General features: G+C 42.9%; 1 protein-coding gene across 7 annotated transcripts in view; it reads left to right on the top strand.

Annotated features, from left to right (window-relative positions):
- Positions 1-22,348, top strand: part of NALCN (sodium leak channel, non-selective) — a 386,003-nt gene that overhangs the window by 255,028 nt on the left and 108,627 nt on the right. For all 7 annotated transcript variants that reach the window (XM_039528280.1, XM_039528290.1, XM_039528256.1 and 4 more), the window contains one exon: positions 2,067-2,141. In XM_039528280.1, the coding sequence (XP_039384214.1) occupies positions 2,067-2,141 (75 nt within the window). The remainder of the gene's footprint in view (positions 1-2,066; positions 2,142-22,348) is intronic.

Raw genomic sequence — 22,348 nt, 5'->3', positions numbered from 1 at the left:
CACACAATGGAAGACTACAAAGGAAACTGCAAGGAGAATTTTGCAGTTGCCTGATCCCTATATGAATGATACCATATAGTGTCTCTGCAATTAATAAAGTGCATCTGAGTAGCAGGGAGAGCACATGGTTAAAGTTGACATTTCAGCTCTCAGGTCTTCTCAGACTATAGAAGGGGAAAGAAATCATAGTAGAACAAAGTTGTATGGAGACAAAATGAAAATAGAAATAACGACATTGAAAAATGAAGAGGGAGACTGTAGGAGAAAAATGAATGTTTGATCAGTGAAGAGATGTGGAAAGGGTCAGGTTGCTACCAAACAAACAAGAAGAGGTCTAAGAATAAACAATAAGTGGCTAAAAAATAAAGCAATTAAATGTAGAAGTAAATGATAACTTTCAGGAGCCAGAGCAAGGAGGCGTGATAATTGTATGCTCTTGGCAAAGAAGACTGTAGAGAGCTGGAAATAAATGAATGGGTTTCTCAATAAAAGCTGAGGAAAAGTTGAGGCTTGAAGAACAAAAATTATTTTGGAAGTGAAGACTATAAATCCCGATGGGAACTGACGAAGTTAAACAAATAATAAATTTGGGTTTAACTGTTGTCTTGTGATAAGTGCTGTAAGGTTTATGTTGAAGTGAAAGAGAATGACAGTCTTGTGTGTCTTGAGTGTGTGTGTGTGTATATATAAATAAAATGAGGTACTAACTTGCCATCTATTTAATAGTTACTGTGTGTCTCTTCAGTGTAAATAGTAAGAGTAAATACCAATGTAAATAGTTTCTTAACTGTTATGGTCAAGCCTTATGTATTACAGTATAATAGACTATGCAGGTTGTTAAAAAAAACTGCTATACCATAAAATTCTGACAGAATGACAAATTCTCACTGATTGTTAATGATTAGTGTTTCATGCTGGTGAAGAGGTACTATATCTGAATTCTGCCTTGCTTTAGCATTTTAAAGGCCACTTTAATATTAAACACAGCAACCTCAGGACTGAAATCTGTTACCACTAATAGATGAAGTAATGTTTAATTATATAGTCTGTTAAATACGCTCTTCACAGCAGGTGCAGGAAATCTCCTAAATATCGTCTGAGCAAATATGTTACAATAAGAACATTCCTTTTTCTGAAGATTGACATTTTTCAGAAATTATTTGTCCAATATGTTTATATTTCATGGTTATTTCATTAGCCAAGTTTTCAAAAGTGGCATTGAAAGTCTAAGGTGTTTAGGTGCACAGGAATGCAGACAGACTTCAAGCGCTGAAGTCACTTTTGCAAGGCATTTTGTACTGCCAGGGAATTCACCCTCAGAGGGGTTAGATGGTGGTTCTGCTGATACCCTCATTCAGGATTATCAGTAGAGAGAAGTGGCTTCCTTTTATGGCTTGGGCCCTGATGTGGCAAACAATGAGTGCTTCACTTTTTTACCATGAATAGTCCCATTGAAATCAATAGGGCTACCCACAGTAGTAAAGTTAAGTATATGGATAAGTATTGCAGGATTGGGGCCTAGCTGAGAGGATGTGCTGAATCTGTGCATTCCCCTCTAGTCACCCTTGACCTTTCTCCTTCCCAGCTAGCATCAGTCATACCTTGAGCTTCACTGGCCCCTGGCTCACAGACAAACATACTCCCATACTCTCCATTGTGCAGCACAAGGGACATTGCGGTAGCTTTGCATAATGTAGTTTTGTAGTATTTCTCCTACTACTTCAGGATTACACTTTGTTTCCTGTTAACATTAATCAGTCAAAGTAATTATAAGTGATTTTCTCCTGTTAGGTACACTTCAAAGGATATTCATTAAACATAAAAAATGAATTTATCATGGAGTCTAAAATCTTCAAATTGTAATTTTGTTTAACTATTGTATACACAGATAAATACAATATACTACCTAGAAAAAGAATAGTAGAAACAGGGTGAAATTCTAGCCTCATTGAAGTCAATGGCAAAATTCCCAGGTATTTCAGAGTGGTTAGGATTTCACCCACAGTATTTAATATTGCTTCATAAGGGAACTCAAACTTTTAAAAAATATTTTAATTGTTTTGTAGATTTTGCTCAGCTTGTTTGTTGCTGTTATTTTGGACAACTTGGAACTTGATGAAGATCTAAAGAAGCTTAAACAAGTAAGAGTATTTTTGGGTTCTTTTTTTTTTATGCTGGAAAATATTTGCATCAGAGCGTAATCATGCCCACCAATCCCCTGCTAAAAATGTGCATTTTTGTGTACATAATGGCACATTTTCTAATACTCATTTTAGAATGGCTTTCATTTCACCTATCATTATTGTTTTTTGTTCACATTTCAGGTTAGTTCATCCATTTAACTAAATAGTTATTAAGATCCTGCTCCAATTTGAGATCAATGACAAAACTTGTTGGAGGATTAGGGCTGGAATGGAGAACTATTTTATCATTAGCTTTTTTTAAGCTCTGAAATAGTGAAAAAATACTATGTGTCACAAGTTAGTGTAGAATTCTCCTCTTTCACATATTAAAAAAAAAAAAGGTTAACTAGGGTGACCAGGTGTCCTGATTTTTATAGGGACAGTCCCGATTTTTTGGGTCTTTTTCTTATATAGGCTCCTATTTAACACTCCCCCCTCCCCCCGCCGCCACCCTCCTGTACCAGTTTTTCACACTTGCTGTCTGGTCACCCTAAGGTTAACTAACCTGCTTAGATTATTTACATTGAAATCCTAAATTAAGGCTGGTGTGCCAAATTAACTCTTATTAATGCCCTTCATATGGATTGCTCTTTTTTTGCTTTGGGGACTAAAGTAATTCGTTCCATTTATTTTGTATGTGATTGTTTACTACAAGCTGTTGACTGGCCTAAGGATGGCTGTGGGCTCAAAGGTGATTCATGGGCTATTCCTTTGTACCTGAATTTTTTTTTTCAAGAATGATATTTTCAGAGACATCTCTATCACTTTGTGGCACTTGCAAACAATAGTATTACAGAAATACTTGATGCTCTTTAGCAGACTTCTATAACCATTGCTTATTGATGATCCAATATTCTGCCTCAGCTATGTATTGCAAGGTTGAACTAAGTTGTTTCTGACAATATGCCCAGTGCACAGGGAACTCTTTACTGGCACTAACAAATCTAAAAACTTGGCTTGAATAGGAGTATTCATAAGCTTAAAGTTATTTGTATGCTTAAAACCCTTGCCGAATAGGGGCCTACATCAGATAATCTTGGGAATATAGTAGAGCAACACAGATTATGCATTTTGCCTCTCACAAGTCCATAAAAGCTAAAATGACCTGAAATAAAAATGACTTAGGTGTGTAGGAAGCAAGTTACCCATTGCTAACGTCTTACAGGAAATTTTTAAAAGGTGCGTAAGGCCCAGGTTTTTAAAGGTATCCAGGCATTGCTCAGCTCTGGCTATGTCTACATTATGAACTAGGAATGTGATTCCTCTGCTCGTGTACACATACTTGCACTGGCACTCAGTGAGCTAGCACAAATATAAATAGCAGCATAACTGTGGTAACATGGGTCACGGCCGCAGAGGCACAGCTGAGCTGTGCCATGTACAATCTCACCTGAAAGTGGTGGGTACATACTCATCATGGTTCAGCTGTGCCTCCATGCCACTACCCATGATAGTGCAGCTACAGTGCTACTTATACTCGTACTAGCTCCATGAGAATTAGCGCGAGTACGTGTACACGAGCAGGGGAATCAAACCCCTAGCTTATAGCACAGACATGGGCTCGTCTGACAGGCATTGCAATACTGAGGTTATAAGTCTCATTGAAAGGCAGTAGGACTTAGGCTTTTAAGTCACAAAGGTGTTTTTTGAAAATATTACTACTAGTTAAGGCTATGGTATGAGCTTTTAATGTTTCTCTGTATTTAAAACAACCACCTTTTTTTACAGACAATTGCTCAGTGATGTTAAAATTCTCCCCTTCATATATTTTACACAAAAGTAATTAATATTATATGTAGTCTTTTCTGCTTAAAGAAGTATTTTCAGTGAAAGCAGTTAAAAATGTGTCTTTGAAATTAATGATTGTGCAACCGATTAAAGGACTCAAGGAGAAGTTTTCCCTTGCGGTAAATGTGATGGCATCCCAGGCTCGGTGCTGATAGTGGCTGTGCACTATTATACTGAATTATTGCTTTGCTTTATCTTCTGTGATAAGAAGAGTATTTAATTCAGTGACATTTTGGCTTCTCCATTATAAATCGATCGTGAGAAGGAGGAAAAGATTGTGGGGTAATTGTTGTTTTTAATCGGGAGCATATCTGTAATGAAAATGGTTCTCTATCATTGCATAGAAAAAATATATTTCTCTGTGTTTAATTAAAAGCTGAATGAAATGCCAAGAAATGATGCAAGCAACAGACCAGCTAATTTACAAGTCACTGATTCTCTAGAAATGTCCTGTATACCAGATAAAAATACATCACCCTTTAGAAAATCCACAGGCCTGTTTTGGGGTGGGCGTGTGTTTGCTTTGGGTTTTTGGTTTTGTTTTTTCATTTTCTGCTCCTGGGGGAATTCTGCACCAAAACAATTCTATGCACAATATTGTAAAATTCTGAAAATTTTACTATATATACCACACTATATAATCACACCAGTTTCAATTGTTTTGTAATTTATTTCAAAATACCCATCAGCAAGTATGTCTGAAACAATACAGACACACAAAATTTCCCCCAGGAATAGAGAGTTAAAGAAAACCCCATGACAACCCAATTCCTGTTTCTCTGCCCCTCCCCCCCAGCCCAGCAGGTGGGGGGCAGACACTCACACTCCCCACCTCCCCCCCAGAGGCAAGCTGCAGACCCCTCCCCCTCAGACCAAACACTCACATTCCCTACCCCCCAGAGACCAGCTGCGTGGCCCCCCTGGCCCAGACACACAAACCCAGAGCCCAGCCATGCCCCCCCACCTGCCAGCCCAGACACTCACACCCTCTACCCCCCAGAGCCCAGGGATCCAGAGGGAGAAACAGCCTGATGCTCAGTACCAGGCTTACACAGAGTTTCCTGCATGCTGCCCTCTCCTTCCCTCAGGGCATGCTGGGAACTGCAGCTTCTGAGAACCTCCAGTTCCCTCCCCATGGCCTTGTCTTCTATTTGTGAGCTGGGCTCTGCCCAGTCCAGCGGCCCCTAGCGGCAACCAATATCTCTGCAGCCCACTTCTGTGGGGGAGGAAAAGGGGAAATTCTGTGCACACATAAATTTCTGCAAAATTCCCACAGGAGTAATTTTCTGCTTATAATAGCTGGAAAGATTGAGGCACAGGGCATTTTCTGACAATGAGTCACTAACCGGGAGTAGCACCTTCAGGCCAGAAATTATACCTAACTACTCATTCTTTCTAGGAACTCACCTGCATCTTCCTCCTTATTTTCTTAATTGCATTTATTTGTATTTATAGTGGGGACAATATTACATATCAGGTTACTGGGGAGTCTAATCAGTTAGTATGTACAACAAACTCTATAAATGTAAAAGGATATGTAAATGCTAAGTATTTTTGTTGGTTCAGTAAATATATGTATTACATTTAAAAAGCTACATTAAGAGAACACTGTTAACAGTAGAAAATCAAGCACTGAAAGTTAGGAAATGCCAAAACTAAAGTTGTGTATACACATTATGAGGCATGCTTTAATTACATAGATTTTTTCCGAAGATCCATGCCTCATTCAGTACTAAGAATGGATAATGCACGCTCAGTGAGCAGCTGTTCAGTATTTTGTTTGCTCCTTGTTGTTCAGTGGGTGGCCCCAGGCCTTGTTTATTCCATATTCATCAAATCCTGCTCTGAAGACTGAATTATTTTCTTTGTGAGCTTTTCTATTGTGTTCATCACTACAATATCTGAGTGCTACACAAATACGAATTAATTTATCTTCACAATATCCCTGTGAGATGAGTATTATCCCCATTTTACAGATGAGAAATTGAGATGCAGAGAAACTAAAGTAAAAAGTATCCACTAATTTTAGGTGCCCCATCTGAGAATCTAGGACCTGATTTTTCAAAGTACTTAACATTATATAGTACAGTATATGGTGAAAGCACAACTCCCATTGACTTTAGTTGCATCTGTGAGCACTCAGCACTTCTGCAAATCGGGCACCCAGAAAATGAAATGCACAATTAGTGACCACTTATGGAAAAATGTGATTTAACTGATTTAACCCACCATCACAAAGGAACATAGTGGCAGAGGCAACAAAATGATTCTGTTATTAAGGGCAGCATTCAGTTGCTTTAACCTGGAGATTGTCCCTTCTCTTCCTGCAGTCCCCTGCCTCATTCACTATACACCGTCCAACTTCTGCCACAAATGAAGTGGGTGTCATACACATACTTCTTCACTATACAGACATGATTCATTCCTAGAGCAGACCCATCCCATGCTCTGGGGTCTTGGGGTCCTGTGGAAAAATATCATTGGGATCATGTAATTCAAGGCTGTATCATGTTTGCACAAGGGGGACTGTAACGGGGCACAGGCCGTGCCCATCCGGTTCAGCCCTTCTCCCCCTCTTCTCAGAGACTTCAGGCTCGTGCAACACCTGTACTCTTTATTTGTGATCATGTCCACACCACCAGTTCCCAACTGTATACAGGCTTTTTACAACAGCTTGGCCTACCACAGGCCTAGTCAGCAACAAACTAGGACTCCCACCTCCCTCTGAGTCTCGTCTCACCTCCTGGTCTCCACTCCCCTTTGCTCTCACTTCTTCCCAGCCTTATAGCTCCTGTTAACGAGGCTGGCAGGTGTGGTCAGTTACTAGGCAAGCATCAGGCTATCTACCCAGCCCCAATCCAGTCCTCTGGAGTGGCAGGAGCTGCTTAAGGCCTCTCTAGCAGCACCCTACCACAGGGACAAAGTAAGGTTACACAAGAATTCCTAAGTCTGGCATTTACTAACTTTTTTCAGTACCTGGCTTTCCTACCTTAATGCTCATTTAACATATTTTTGTTGTGTGTAACTTCCTAGCTTTTAAAAAAGCAAGCTGAAAAAAACATCAATTGTATGGTTTCATGTTGACACCAACCTGGGTCATCAACAGGGTTAGAACCCTTATATCCAACATGCAGACTTTTGCCACTTGAGCTAATGGAATCTCTGATGGCAGTGGTAGTTTGTCATCCTCTATATGGACAAGCCCTAGAGGGGGATGATAAGGATGATGAAACCCCTTTGCCAATGAGTTTCAGAGATATTTACAGATAGCAGAAGAATGCTGAGACATGGGAATCTTGGGTTCCATTCCAGATTCTGGAGGGGAGCATGCTCTAGTGGACACAGACTCTTCTGTCCATTCTCCTCAAGCTTAATCTCTTCTGCCCCATCCCCTCCAACCTGTTCCTGTCCTGTATCTTCCCCACCTCTGGCTCAGCATCTAAGTCCCATGCTCCATTCCTCAGGATTCTCATTCCATACTCAGTCTCCTTACTGTGACGGTGCTGCCCGTGGGAGCCAGCTGAGGTCACTCAATCAGGGTGAACTGCGAACCAAACGGGGCAGACAAACCCCAAACGCTGGTGGTTATTCCAATACTTAGATTTACCAAACCAGCACAAAACAGCTTCTATAGTACCTCACTGGTCACTTAGAAGTCCAAACCCCGCAGTTCCCTTAAAGTACCCAGCCTCAGGCCTCCGTCCAGACCAGGGGCGGCTCTAGAAATTAGGCTGCCCCAGGCAGCGCGGTGTGCTGTGCCGCCCTTCCTCGGTCCCGCGGCGGGTCCCCTCTTCCCGCGGCTCCGGTTGAGCTCCCGCGGCAGGTCCACCGGAGCCGCGGGAACAGCGGACCTCCCGCGGGCACGGCTGCGGACGGTTCGCGGGTCCGGCGGCTCCGCTTGAGCTGCTGGAGTCATGCCTGCGGGAGGTCCAGCCGAGCCGCGGGACGAGCGCCCCCTCCGCAGTCATGCCTGCGGCAGGTCCAGTCGTCCACCGGCCCAGCCTGCCGCCCCCTAGATTTGGCCGCCCTAGGCACCAGCTTGGTTTGCTGGTGCCTAGAGCCGCCCCTGGTCCAGACACACCTGTCAGATATGATGATGATTTCTGAGAATCTTACTTCATCATATAAAAGAAAAGGTTCTTCCAATCCCAAAAGATCAGCCACATACCCACGTCCAATTATAACTTAGATCTTACCCAAAATACATGCTATAGCCAATTCTTATTAACTAAGCTAAAATTTATTAAAAAAGAAAAGAGAGAGAGTGTTGGTTAAAAGATTAATATACAGACAGACTTGAATTCAATTCTTGAGGTTCAGATACATAGCAGAGGTGAGTTTGTAGTTGCCAAAAGTCCTTTTAGAAATAGTCCATAGGTTATAGTTCAATTTCCATATTCAGAGTGGCTCCAGTCAATGACTGGGGATCTCAATCCTTGTGGCTTAAGGTTTCCCCCTCTTGAAACCCAAAGCAGATCTGAGATGAAGAAGGAATCGTGTCCCAGGGTTCTTATACATTTCCAGCAGCCTTTCGGCCTGAGAAAACAATAGGCTCAACTCCTTCTCCCAAACATCCTGGCAACTAGCACAGAGTAATTTATCCATTAAACAGTTCAGATACAGGTTAGCACAACCTTCAAAGAGACACATAGACAATAATACTATTTCACTCAAGTATCATCATAAATGTTAATATTCCTTTTTTGATCTTTGAATTAAAACTATAGCAATAGACAAGACTTGTTTGCTGACATCACAAGACCTGAGCAAACATCTCCCCTTCTACCTCTAACAATGCAGACTTGCATTTCAAAGCTCTAGTCATTTACATATCTTCCTAACCAGTTCTCAAGATTCACCCATGGGTCAGGTTAGTCGGTGAGGTGAGTTAATTAACTTTCTGGCCCTGTCACCTTTCAATGAGATATTATATCACACTCATAACGTCACACTTACACAGCAAGTCCTAGTCTCCCCAACTTCAGACTCCCCATCCCAGTCACCCCTCACTCTTCTCTCCTGCTCTCAGTCTCCTTCTCCATCCATTCTCTGGCTCATTTGTCCCCAGTATCCTTGTCCAGAGAGTCTCAGTTCTCCCTCTCAGTTCCTTGTCAGCTCTGTGTCTCCCCCAGCCTCCAGTTACCTCAACACCCATGTTACCTATCTCTACTGGGTCTTAACCACCCCACCGCTGCCCAGGGCTCCTCCTCCAATGCCTCTCCCACTACCACCACGTGGTTCCTAGTCCCAGTCCCTTTGCCCAGCCAGTCCCAGTTCTTTCCCTGTTCTTATGTAACCTGACTTATCATAAGACCTATCTCCCTTCCCAAGTTCCCAGTATCAGTCTCCATGCCTAGCCTGTCCCACTCTCTCCTCCATCTTCTTGTCTGATCTCAATATCCCCATCACCCACTGGCTCCCAGTCACAATCTCCTCTGCTGCCCATCTTGTCTCCCTATCCTCACTCATAATTTCCTCTCCCCCACCATCAGCTTCCCAATCTCCCCACTACCTTCTTGTCCCAATCTTCTACTCCTGCCCTCCAGTGACTGGCTCTTGTCCTCACTGCATTCAATTCAGATGTCTTCTTCCTCCCCTCTGCCTGAGAACAGCAAGGGGAGACAGATTCGTAGAATCATAGAAGATTAGGGTTGGAAGAGACCTCAGATGTTAGTCTAGTCCAACTCCCTGCTCAAAGCAGGACCAACTTTAACTAAATCATCCCAGCCAGGGCTTTGTCAAGCAAGGCCTTAAAAACCTCTAAGGATGGAGCTTCCACCACCTCCTCTGGTAACCCATTCCAGTGCTTCACCACCCTTCTAATGAAATAGTGTCTTCTAATATCCAACCTAGACCTCTCTCACTTCAACTTGAGACCATTGCTCCTTGTTCTGTCATCTGCCACCACTGAAAACAGCCGAGCTCCATCGTCTTTGGAGCCCCCTTTCAGGTAGTTGAAGGCCACTAACAAATCCTCCCTCACTTTTCTCTTCTGCAGACTAAACAAGCCCAGTTCCCTCAGCCTCTCCTTGTAAATCATGTGCCCCAGCCCCCTGATCATTTTCATTGCCCTCCACTAGACTCTCTCCAATTTGTCCACATCCTTTCTGTAGTGGGGGGCCCAAAACTGGATGCAGTACTCCAGATGTGGCCTTACCACTGCCGAACAGTGGGGAATAATCACTTCCCTCGATCTCCTGGCAATGCTCCTACTAATGCAGCCCAATATGCCTGTAGCCTTCTTGGCAACAAGGGCACACTGCTGACTCATATCCAACTTCTCATCCATTGTAATCCCCAAGTCCTTTTCTGTAGAACTGCTGCTTAGCCAGTCATTCCCCAGCCTGGAGTGGTGCATGGGATTCTTCCCTAAGTGCAGGACTCTGCACTTGTCCTTGTTGAACCTCATCAGGTTTCTTTTGGCCCAATCCTCCAATTTGTCTAGGTCACTCTGGACCCTATCCCTACACTCCAGCCTATCTACTTCTCCCCCCAGCTTAGTGTCATCTGCGAACGGCTCGATATTGAGCCGTTGATCACTACCTCATAGACTTCAAGGCCAGAAGGGACCATTATGATCATCTAGTCCGACCTCCCGCACAAGACAGGCCACAGAATATCACCCACCCATTCCTGTAACAAACCCCTAACACTGGTGGAAGGGAAGGCTGCTGGGTAAGCAGGGTTAGAAGAACAGACACAACATAAGACTCAGGGTTTTGTCCAGAGACATGTGAGCAAGAACCAATATAAAAATACGAGTTACCATGTAGCTGCCGTACGCCTGGTCAAACATCTTCACGACCTGGTCCCTGGAAAGGAAACAGCAGAGAGACAATGGGAAGCTCGGCTAGCCCAGAACTGCTGACCACTGCCACTGGGCAGCCCAATTGATCGAGAACTCTGACTTCTGTTTCAAAGCAGATGAAATGACAATGATCCAGCAGCTATCGATGACCTGTATCTATTCTAGAATATTTTATTAAGTCAGTGTTAAATAATTGGTCCCTTTCCTTTTCAATTACACTGGTCTACAATTTTTGAGACGTCATCTGCTTCAGAGATAAAATGTGCCATTTATTATGTATTTTGATGTGCTGAATTCAAATATGACAAAACAACTGATTGGCTACTGTTTCTAAGTTATGTAAGTTTTTACATTTGATGTCTATGTATATTGTGTATATAGTAGAGTTTTAATCATAAATTGTAAACCTAGGTCTTTTCATGTGTTTATGGTTGCTTTACATGATGATATTTCACCTGTCCTGTTTATGTAACACTTTAAAAATCAGCAAAAGGTTTATATAACTAAAATTTATTATGAAACAAAAGGCAAAAAACTATTATGTACATAGTTTAGTCCAATTCAGTGTCTACTCGGCGCTTCTTGGCTTGTCTCTTGTATTCATTAAATGGAGCATCTCTTGTCACTGTCCAGCAATAGTCTGCAAGCATTGATGGGATCCATTTGCCCTGATAGCGTTTCTCCATTGTTGCAATGTCCTGGTGAAATCGCTCGCCGTGCTCGTTGCTCACTGCTCCGCAGTTTGGTGGAAAAAAATCTAGATGAGAGTGCAGAAAATGTATCTTTAGTGACATGTTGCAACCAAGGCTTTTGTATGCCTTGAGGAGGTTTTCCACCAACAACCTGTAGTTGTCTGCCTTGTTGTTTCTGAGAAAATTTATTGCCACTAACTGGAAGGCTTTCCATGCCGTCTTTTCCTTGCCACACAGTGCATGGTCAAATGCATCATCTCGAAGTTCACGAATCTGAAGACCAACAAAGACACCTTCCTTTATCTTAGCTTCACTTAACCTTGGAAATTTTCCATGGAGGTACTTGAAAGCTGCTTGTGTTTTGTCAATGGCCTTGACAAAGTTCTTCATCAGACCCAGCTTGATGTGTAAGGGTGGTAACAAAATCTTCCTTGATTCAACAAGTGGTGGATGCTGAACACTTTTCCTCCCAGGCTCCAATGACTGTCGGAGTGGCCAATCTTTCTTGGTGTAGTGGGAATCTCTTGCACGACTATCCCATTCGCAGAGAAAACAGCAGTACTTTGTGTATCCAGTCTGCAGACCAAGCAAGAGAGCAACAACCTTCAAATCGCCACAAAGCTGCCACTGATGTTGGTCATAGTTTATGCACCTCAAAAGTTGTTTCATGTTGTCATAGGTTTCCTTCATATGGACTGCATGACCAACTGGAATTGATGGCAAAACATTGCCATTATGCAGTAAAACAGCTTTAAGACTCGTCTTCGATGAATCAATGAACAGTCTCCACTCATCTGGATCGTGAATGCTGTTGAGGGCTGCCATCACACCATCGATGTTGTTGGAGGCTACAAGATCACCTTCCATGAAGAAGAATGGGACAAGATCCTTTTGACGGTCACGGAACATGGAAACCCTAACATCACCTGCCAGGAGATTCCACTGCTGTAGGCTGGAGCCCAACAGCTCTGCCTTACTCTTGGGTAGTTCCAAATCCCTGACAAGGTCATTCAGTTCACCTTGTGTTATGAGGTGTGGTTCAGAGGAGGAGGATGGGAGAAAATGTGGGTCCTGTGACATTGATGGTTCAGGACCAGAAGTTTCTTCCTCTTCCTCGTCTGACTCAAGTGAGAATGATTCTGGTGCATCAGGAACCGGCAGTCCTTCTCTGTGGGGGGTACTGGGCGGATAGCTGATGGAATGTTTGGATAATGCACAGTCCACTTTTTCTTCTTTGACACACCTTTCCCAACTGGAGGCACCATGCAGAAGTAACAATTGCTGGTATGATCTGTTGGCTCTCTCCAAATCATTGGCACTGCAAAAGGCATAGATTTCCTTTTCCTGTTCAACCACTGGCAAAGATTTGTTGCACAAGTGTTGCAGCATATGTGTGGGGCCCACCTCTTGTCCTGATCTCCAATTTTGCAGCCAAAATAAAGGTGATAGGCTTTCTTAACCATAGTGGTTATACTGCGCTTTTGTGATGCAAAAGTCACTTCACCACAAACATAGCAGAAGTTATCTGCACTGTTCACACAAGTACGAGGCATCTCTGCTCACTTTGGCTAAACAGAAATATGTCCCTTTGCAAAATCAAACACTGACAAATGAGAGAGCATGACACTGTATGATTTCTAGAGCTGATATAGGGCAATTTGTTCAGCAGAGTGATGTAAGCTTTGTTATGATTGCATCATCCATGACTTCTAGGAATAACATGATGCAATTCATATCATGTATGACGCAATACCAGCTTCAGATTGCATCATTCATTGTTTTGCCTAAAAAGCAAGTACTGTCCAAACCCAGTCATAGATTTATTCATAGATCCAGTCAAAGATGTATTTTAGTCATTTCTGGTTTAAATTGAGATCCCTTCCCTTTATAACTCACTTATCCTCCGCTATTCCCAAGTCAAGGGTCGTATATACTGACCCAATAGCATAACTTGAAAACTAGAGCCAATCAACAACTTTAAGCATCATTTTCGTTCTCAGTGACCCAGAATTAGTAAAGTTTGACTACATTTATTTCAGAAGCATTTTGGCTGTAGAGCAGTGTTATCATCATTAGATTAAATTGTGTGCGAGGGGGTGGATTGCTGGGGGATGGGGGAGAGTTTTTAAATTGTCTGTCTTCCTGGTACTGGGTTATATTAAATTGCTCTGCTGCAGTCAGGCTCATTAGAGATGTATTTTCAAGTTAGGTCAAGTGTTCCTAGGGTGCTTGAATTGTGTTTGGTGTGGGCAGAGGAGACACGATCTGTTTTGCACATATCTCGGCAGCAGGGAGCCCTCCCGCGTGGGAGGTTTTCAGCTGCCCCCAAAGCCCAGCAGTTACCGTAGCAGGAAACCTGGCACCGGGGCTAAGCGAACCCAAGCGGACCAGCCCCCAGTGAGCCCCGGGGGGGAAGGGACGAGGGGGGATGCTGCCTGCTCCTCAGGAAGGGGGCGGACAGACGGACAGACACGGGGGCTGCTCTCACCTGAGCCAGCTCTTCTCCGCCGCCCCCACAGCCAGCGCCCACAGCAGGGCAACCAGCATGCCCGGGGGGGCCCCCGAGCGAGGCTTCCACCCATGATCGCCTCCGCCCCACGCTAGCAGCATGAGCCTGCGCCCCAGCAGCGGCTGTGCGGTGCCCCACACCCGGCCATGCTGCGCTGCGCCCGGCCCCAGCCCGCGGGCTAGTGACCGTGTAACGCCCCCCGCCCAGCCGGGACCATGCCCGGCTCAGACCCCTGCCCCCTTCTATCCACCTTATAGTCCATTCATCCAATCCATACTTCTTTAAATTGCCAGCAAGAATACTGTGGGAGACTGTATCGAAAGCTTTGCTAAAGTCAAGATATATCACATCCACCACTTTCCCCATATCCACAGAGCCAGTTATCTCATCATAGAAGGCAATCAGGTTGGTCCGGCATGACTTGCCGTTGACGTTCCTGATCACCTTTCTCTCCTCCAAGTGCTTCAAAATGGTTTTCTTGAGGACCTGCTCCATGTTTTTGCCGGGGACTTAGGTGAGGCTGACCAGTCTGTAGTTCCCTGGGTTCTCCTTCCCTTTTTTAAAGATGGGCACTATATTTGCCTTTTTCCAATCGTCCGGGATCTCCCCTGATCACCACGACTTTTCAAAGATTATGCCCAGTGGCTCTGCAATCACATCAGCCAATTTCCTCAGCACCCCCAGATGCATTAGATCTGGACCCATGGACTTGTGCATGTCCAGCTTTTCTAAATAGTCCTTGCTCTCAGTCCTAAGCCTTGGCCCACAGCAACCTAGAAATGCAATTGCAGGGCAAGTTCTTCTCAGCTGCCTGCATTCGAATGCTGGAGCATACCCAGTTCAGATGTAATATTTGGGAAATTAAGCTGTGGACCGGGACAAGTCTGTACTGAGCATGTGGAACTGCAGTTTTTCAGAAGCTTATAACTTGGGCAAATTTCTTTGCATTTTCATAGGAAAAGAGAAATTTACATCACTGACAAATTTCTCCAAAACATGGAGGGCACTAGAGCAGGGGTCGGCAATCTCTGGCACGTTGCGGGCCGGGCCAGTTTGTTTACCTGCTATGTCAGCAGGTTCAGTCGATCGCAGCTCCCACTGGCCTCGCTTCTCTGTCCCAGGCCAATAGGGGTGGCAGGACGTTGCGGCCAACACATCCCTCGCCTGCGCCACTTCCCACCGCCCCGTTGGCCTGGAGCAGTGAACCGCGGACACGGCAGGTAAACAAACTGGCCTGGCCCACCGGGATACATACCCTGGTGAGCCGCGTGCCAGAGGTTGCTGACCCCTGCACTGGAGCATCTCTAAATAGGGTCACCAGGAGGGGCTTTTTTTGTTTGTTTTTGTTTTGTTTTTTTAAACATGGGCAAAATGTTAATGTTTCCCTAGCCTTGTTCTCAGAAATGGCTGAACTGTTTTATCTGAAATCTTCCCAAAAAAAAAAAGGAGGGGGCAGACACCTAACAGGGAAAACCCAGCCAGTCTCTCTAGCAATATTGAGTATCTGCAGAGCACTCGTTGAATGGATTAAGAATTGACTAACTGACTGATCTCAAAATAGTGGTCAATGGGGAATCATCATTGAATGGGGTGGTTTCTAGTGAAGTTCTGCAGGGATCAGTACTAGGCCCAATGCTATTCAACATTTCCTGAAGGAAATACAAAATCACAGCTGCTAAAATTTGCATATGACACAAAGAGGTGGAGTGGCAAATAATAATGAGGACAGGGCAGTCATACAGAGTGGTCAGGGTTGCTTGATAGGCTGGTCCCATTCAAACAAAATGCTTTTTCATACAGCCAAGTGCAAAGTTCTACATCTAGGAACAAGGAATGCAGGCCATAGCTATAGAATGAGGTTCTGTAACCCAGAAAGCAGTGACTCTGAAAATTACTTAGAGGTCAAAGAGAACAAGCAACTCAACATGAGTTTCCAGTGCGATGCTGTGGCAAAAGAGTTGTAATGGGATCCGTGGATATATAAACAGGGGAGTAGTAAGTAGAAGTAAGGAGGTGATTTTACCTCTGGATATGGTATTGGTGAGACTGATACTGGAATACTGCATACAGTTCTGGTGTCAACACTTTGCAAAAAAAAAGTTGAAAAATTGGAGAGGGTGTAGAAAACAGCCGTAAAAATCATTTGAAGGCTGGAGAAAATGCAGTGGAAGATTTAGGGCTCAATACATTTAGCATATCAAAAAGAATATTGAGAGGTCACTTGATAACATTGTACAAATATGTTCACAAGGAGAAAATTCCACATACTAAAGGGCTCTTAAATGTAGCAGAGAAAGGCATAAAATGAACCAATGTCTGGAAGCTGAAGTCAGACAAATTCAAGCTAGAAATTAGGCACAATTTGTTAACAGTGAGAGTGATTAACCATTGGAAAAAACTACCAAGAGAAATGGTAGATTCTGCATTTCTTGGAGTATTAAAATCAGTATTACATGTATTTCTTGAAGATATGATTATGTCAGACACAAATGATGCTTCAGTTTGGGTTCAATATAGGGGTAAATGGGTGAAATTTAGTAGCCTGTGATATACGGGAGTTCAGACTAGATAATCTAATGCTCCCTCCTGACCTCACACTCTATGAATCTATGATAATTTCTGTTCAAATGGTTCAAGTTTGACTAAGTATAAGCAACTGAAAACAGGGTCTTATAATGGGAAGTGTTCGGCAACCTTAATAATTGGTGGAGCTACCAGCACTCGCTATAATATATCCTTCCTATTTTACCCTTCAGCTATTTGAAGACTTATCTCTTATCTTTCTCTTTACAATGCCTACTTTCCTATGACTTTTTTGTAGCACCTATCTAAGATCAGGTAATTTAAATCCACAGAGTGTTTCTGTAGCAGACTTCATGGTTTTATTCTATTCTCCCTTGTTCCATGTACTCTTCTAGGGTTTGGGTTTGTTTTTTTTAATTATTTCTTCCCTTTTAATATGTCATTGTTTTCTACTCCTATATTACAGCTTCCGGCCACAATCTGACCAGGCTTACCTTGTGGGAAGGGGTGGAAAATAAATATATAACTTAAATTTAAGAAAAATATTCATCTTATATATATGTAGAGATAGTAAAATCAAGCATGTTAGTTTAAGAGTACATCTGACTCAGGCTCATGGGGCTGTTTAATTGCAGTGTAGACATTCAAAATCAGGCTGCAGCCCAAGTTCTAGGACCCTCTCACTTCTCATGCCCATGCCCAAACATCTGCTCCACAATTAAACAGCCCCTTAGCCCAAGCCCTATCAGCTTGAGTTAGCTGGCATGAGCCAGCTGCAGGTTTTTAATTTCAGTACAGACATACCCTGAGTGTCTCAACCATTCAATAGCTGAGGGAAGAGCATTGTACAAGTCCATGAGTTAACCAGGCAGCTCTTGCAAATGGGTGCAGTCTGCAAGTATGTGGCCTACATCTTCTTCTAACTGACCACAGCTGCAGGGGGATATCACGAAGTCATGGGTGGTCATTAGCAGAACATCTGATCACATCTGAAGTGATTTAAGCTTTACCCAAAGAAGGCATGGAAAGTCAAAACCAGGAATCTCTCATGAGATAGGCATTGGCTACATTTGAAGCTTGTTCTTGATGCCTGGTACACCATCTGAAAGCAATACTGAGGTTCTGTAGGGGAACAGTCCGAGCAGGTTGCCTTGAGCTAAGCCTGTGGCTTGGTGGATTAACCACATCTTTAAATGGGTGGTTGTGGCATGCCTTTACTTTAAGGAGCAAATTCTGCAAGGTGACTTATTGCCTGCTGTCTGGAGGGGCGATGTTGGACAGGACCAGCAACCAGGCCAGGTCAGTCGATCTCATGGTATCAGTTATTATATGTATGGTTTCGTTCAGCTGAATAGCTGCTAAGTGCTGAAAACAGTTGAGCCACACTAGGAAATCATCTTCATTCTGTCTGACATAGGTTATGACTACACTATAATCTAGGGGTGTAATTCCCCTGCTTATGGTCAAATTCTTGTGAATGTTTTCCATGGTTACCTTTTTTTTTTTCTTTTTTTCAAATTGTTGATCCACAAAACTGCACTGTGACCCCTTGATGCTGGAAATAGAGATTTTTCTCTAGGTACTTTCCACCTCCGCAAACACCTAGCGGTCAGAGCTAAAGACAACTCCTTTGCTAGCATTTTGTTTTTCTTATGGTGACAACCTTTGTTGTTCTGCAACAGGTAAGGTCTGAAAAACATGTTTCTTCATACTTCTTTTTAAGGGGTTTAGGGCCTGATCCTGCTCCCATTGAAGACTTTGGCAAAACTCCCATTGAGTTCATTGGTGCAGGATCAAGCTTTTGCAGTTCAGAATCTTTGCAAGAAAAGATGATGAAATGCAATTTAACAAGAAAATAGTGGCATTTTAGTAGTGCATTGGTAGCATCTCACTCTGAAGGTAAGAAGGGAAACATCTCTGAGTTTTTGAACTGGTAACAGGAGAGACGCTGCAGATAAAATCCAGTTTAACAGTGTTAGGATACCATCAAAAATGGGGCGGGGAGAATATGGAAATGTGGAAAGAGGTATTTGGTATTTTAAACCGGGGTCTTCTTGCAGTTGATTAGACTCTATACTCTTCCGCTGTAAATTTGAACAATTGCAATAATTAGCAAAAAAGGGCAGCAGACTTTTAAAAACCTTGAATGTATGTTTTGCTTTTCAATTTTTTCTTTAGCATTTGTTTCCGCTTCCCTCCCCAATTTTATTGCTAAGGAAACAGAGCAAATAACCATTTATTTCTCACTACGCATTTGTCATTGAGCCTGCGTTGCTCTCCACAGTACTAAAAATTGGAGACCACTAATTTACAGGGGCAGGAATAGCTCAGTGTTTGAGCATTGGCCTGCTAAACCCAGGATTGTGAGCCCCCTCCTTGAGGGGGCCATTTAGGGATTTGGGGCAAAAATGTGTCTGGGGATTGGTCTTGCTTTGAGCAGAGTGTTGGACTAGATGATCTCCTGAGCAGGGGTGGCTCTAGGCATTTTGCCGCCCCAAGCACAGCAGGCAGGATGCCTTCGGTCCGCCGGGAGGTCCGCCGAAGCCGCGGGACCAGTGGACCCTCCGCTGGCAAGAGGGCCCCCCGTGGCTTGGCGTGCTGGGGCCTGGAGCCGTCCCTGCTCCTGAGGTCCCTCCCAGCCCTGATATTCTATGATCATCATATTACATAAAGACAGAGTATTTGGTAATTTCTGAACATTGTGCACAAGGGCCATTTCTGGCATAAATATTCTATAGATGGATTTGAAAATATACCCCTTCATGCAAGCGAGTGAGTCAGTAAAAAGTTGCCAAATAGTCTAGAAATAAAACAATTTAAATGCTCAAGAAACTGTAGTGCATTCTTGGACACTGTTTTTCTAATCAGGAAAATTAATTCAGAGAAGAGATTCAGGTGATATATCAAGTGTAGTAAAATATTGGGAATATCCTGCACGGTGCTGACTACCCTCAGCTCCTTCTGATGTTAGTAGGAGTCAAGGGTGTTAAACACCTTCCAGAACTGGGAAATGTTAATGCAATGTTGTTATTCCAAAGCAACATTTCCTTCATCTGAAAGTCAGACAATTCTTTTGCAGAATGATTTTGCAGAAGCCCTAATTCAGCCCTCCTGCTAACAGTGGTATTTTGTTTTATTTGAATGTGGTTCAGTCAGAGAAAGCAGAATCTGTAGCCTCTACCTTAGATTCATGTGCAGTTGCTTATTCATTGTCAAATGATTATTTTTAAATGCAGTTAGAAAAAAATATTTTAATCCCCTTGCCTCTTCAGACCTGGCTGAGAGCAGTTAATTTCATGCTTTTGAGCAAGAAATTTTTTTTCCAAAGAGCAGTACACTTTGTGCAGTCAAACAAATGCAGAGTGAGATTATTTTTAATTAAGAAAAAGATAGCACACATTTTCAGACATAGAAGAAAAATGTTATGATTCCAGAAAAAAAGTATGCCAGCCCTGGTCCACCAGCATTGAGATGTGGGAAGACAAGTGAGCTAAATTTGGGGGAAATGGGCATCACACAGCACCACAGGCAGGTGGATGGTACTGTCGTGGAGGCAGCTGTTTTTGTCAGGTCAAAGGAACCTTGCACTGTGAGCCCTGGATTCATTGCAGGCATATTTTTGTGCTCAGACTCTAGTGGTAACTTTGATCCTAACAGATAATAATCCAAGTAATTACCTTTCTGCAGAATGAACTGTGGGTGTTGCTCCACATTCTAAATAACAATTCAGATGTGTTGTATAACAAATATGTGTGTGTATATATATGATTTGTTAATCAATGTTGGTACATCCATTTTTAGGTTCTGAGTAATTTAAAAGAGTCATAAGGATTTCAATCTCTTGTTCCTTTCACTGTATTCTCCATCTTTCTCTCCTCACCCATCTCCAGTACACATCCCACTTACTCTTCTGCTCATTCCTCTAGTCTTTTCTGTGCGTGACTACTCCACTCATTCAGCCCCACTTTGACACACACACACACACACACACACACTCACTCACTCACTCACTCTATTCTACAGTCCTTTGTTTACTTTAGCTGTTAGGAGGCCTGGTCAGCATTTGCCAGCCTGGCTGTAGAGAAAGTATGACTGTTCATCTCACCTGTTAAAAGCTTCAGTTGGTACGAAGTGCAACAGTCCATCTGTTTATTAGAATAGGTTCCATGAACACGTTGACCTGGCCCTGAATTCCCACTGGATGCAAAGTTCAGTGCAAGGGCTCTGTCCTAATATTCAAAGCCTCCCCTCAGCTTGGCTGTTGGTACTTGAGAGATTATCACTCCCTCCATGACCTTTCACAACAGCTATATTCCAATGAAAAAAAACCTGGCAACCGGGAGGAGGCTTATAAGTGTTGTAGAAGGAACTTTCACAGGAGTTGGACCTAGACTACAGAACTCACTCCTGCCAGACATAAAAATGACCAGGCCACTAATTTATTTAAAACTAAATATAAAACTCATTCCTTTGGCTTAGCTTTCCATAAGCTCTTTCCATTTCTGTCATACATGCGCGTGCACACGCACACGCACACACACACTTTTTCTATTTTTAAATACTTGGAAGGTGCACAGATACTATTTGCATGGGAGCATAGATGAACAGATGGGCAATACAGAGTATGGTCCAACCAACCCCCTTACTTAACCCCCTTCATTAACTAACCCCATTAATGATCTCTGCTGATAGGCACTGTATCCTTTACTGAATAAATCCAAGTTTTTTGTTTGCTTTCTTAACTGCTGCTAGATATTAAGCTGATGGATTTGAGTCTCTGTACAGTGTTGCCCTCCAGGTATTCATCTCTTTATCCAAAGCAGTTCTAACAGCAGAGACTAGCTAGAAAACCAGTAAGCTGTGAAAATACATGCTATTTTTATAACTTCTGCTAGACACTCCTGCTGCTGTCTTTTTATGTGATCGTCTTGAGAGTAAATGAAGAAAACGCCATGAAATCACAGCATCCTGCTTCTTTTTTCTTTATCTTTTCACTGTGAACTTTTGAGAAGAGAGCTTTTAGGTGTTGCTTTTGTCCATGTTTTGGTCAGTAGAACATCAGAATTTTAAAAAGACTCAAAATTAAATAAACATAGGAGTTAAAAGTTAGCAATCCAAAAATATTACAGTTGTTACTTGTTATATCACCGAGATCCCTCAAAGAGAGGTCTTAAATAGGTAAGAGGAAACTAAATGGAAATAACTGTTTAGGGGAGACGAGAGACAACAATCAAAATATGAATTATATCAGCCAAGTCAAGGACCCTGTGCTCAGAGTAGGGGTGATGTGAGGTGTTGTGCCTCTAAAACATACCTGTGGAATTCAAGCTCAGCTACATTGGAATAGGCGGAGAAGATGAAGGCTGGAGGTAGGAAAGGAAGAGACCTAAACTGTATGAACTTACACTGCTTTCCTCTTTCTCCTGGGAAGCCTCATTTGGGATGGCCATGGTAAGAAAAGCCCCTTCTCAGTGTTGCCGATGTAGGAGAATGGCGCCTTTGAGAAGTATGTAGAGTAATTGAAATGAGCTCTCTGACACAGAACAAAAGTAAAAACTACACCTTAAAGTGGATTCTGAAATGTAAACACCTGGAAGGAAACTGTTAAAGACCCAAAGATGGCTGTTAAAACGCAATGCTTTCTTCGTAAAAATGAAAATACGTTAACCCAGAGTTTTACAGAGATTTTCTTTCTCAAGGTAAACACTGATTTTTTTTAACAAACATTTTTCACATATTTTTACAACCATTTTCATCTGCAGCCTAAATAGCTAGCCAGTGCTCTGTGAACTGCTATATACAATATTAAGCCTGGATCATTAGTACTGGGACACTTTATTTTGGA

This window comes from Mauremys reevesii, linkage group 1, assembly GCF_016161935.1.
Source record: "Mauremys reevesii isolate NIE-2019 linkage group 1, ASM1616193v1, whole genome shotgun sequence".
Lineage (NCBI taxonomy): Eukaryota > Metazoa > Chordata > Testudines > Geoemydidae > Mauremys > Mauremys reevesii.
The sequence above is the reverse complement of the archived record's forward strand: the minus strand, read 5'-3'. Positions and strand labels throughout refer to the sequence as shown.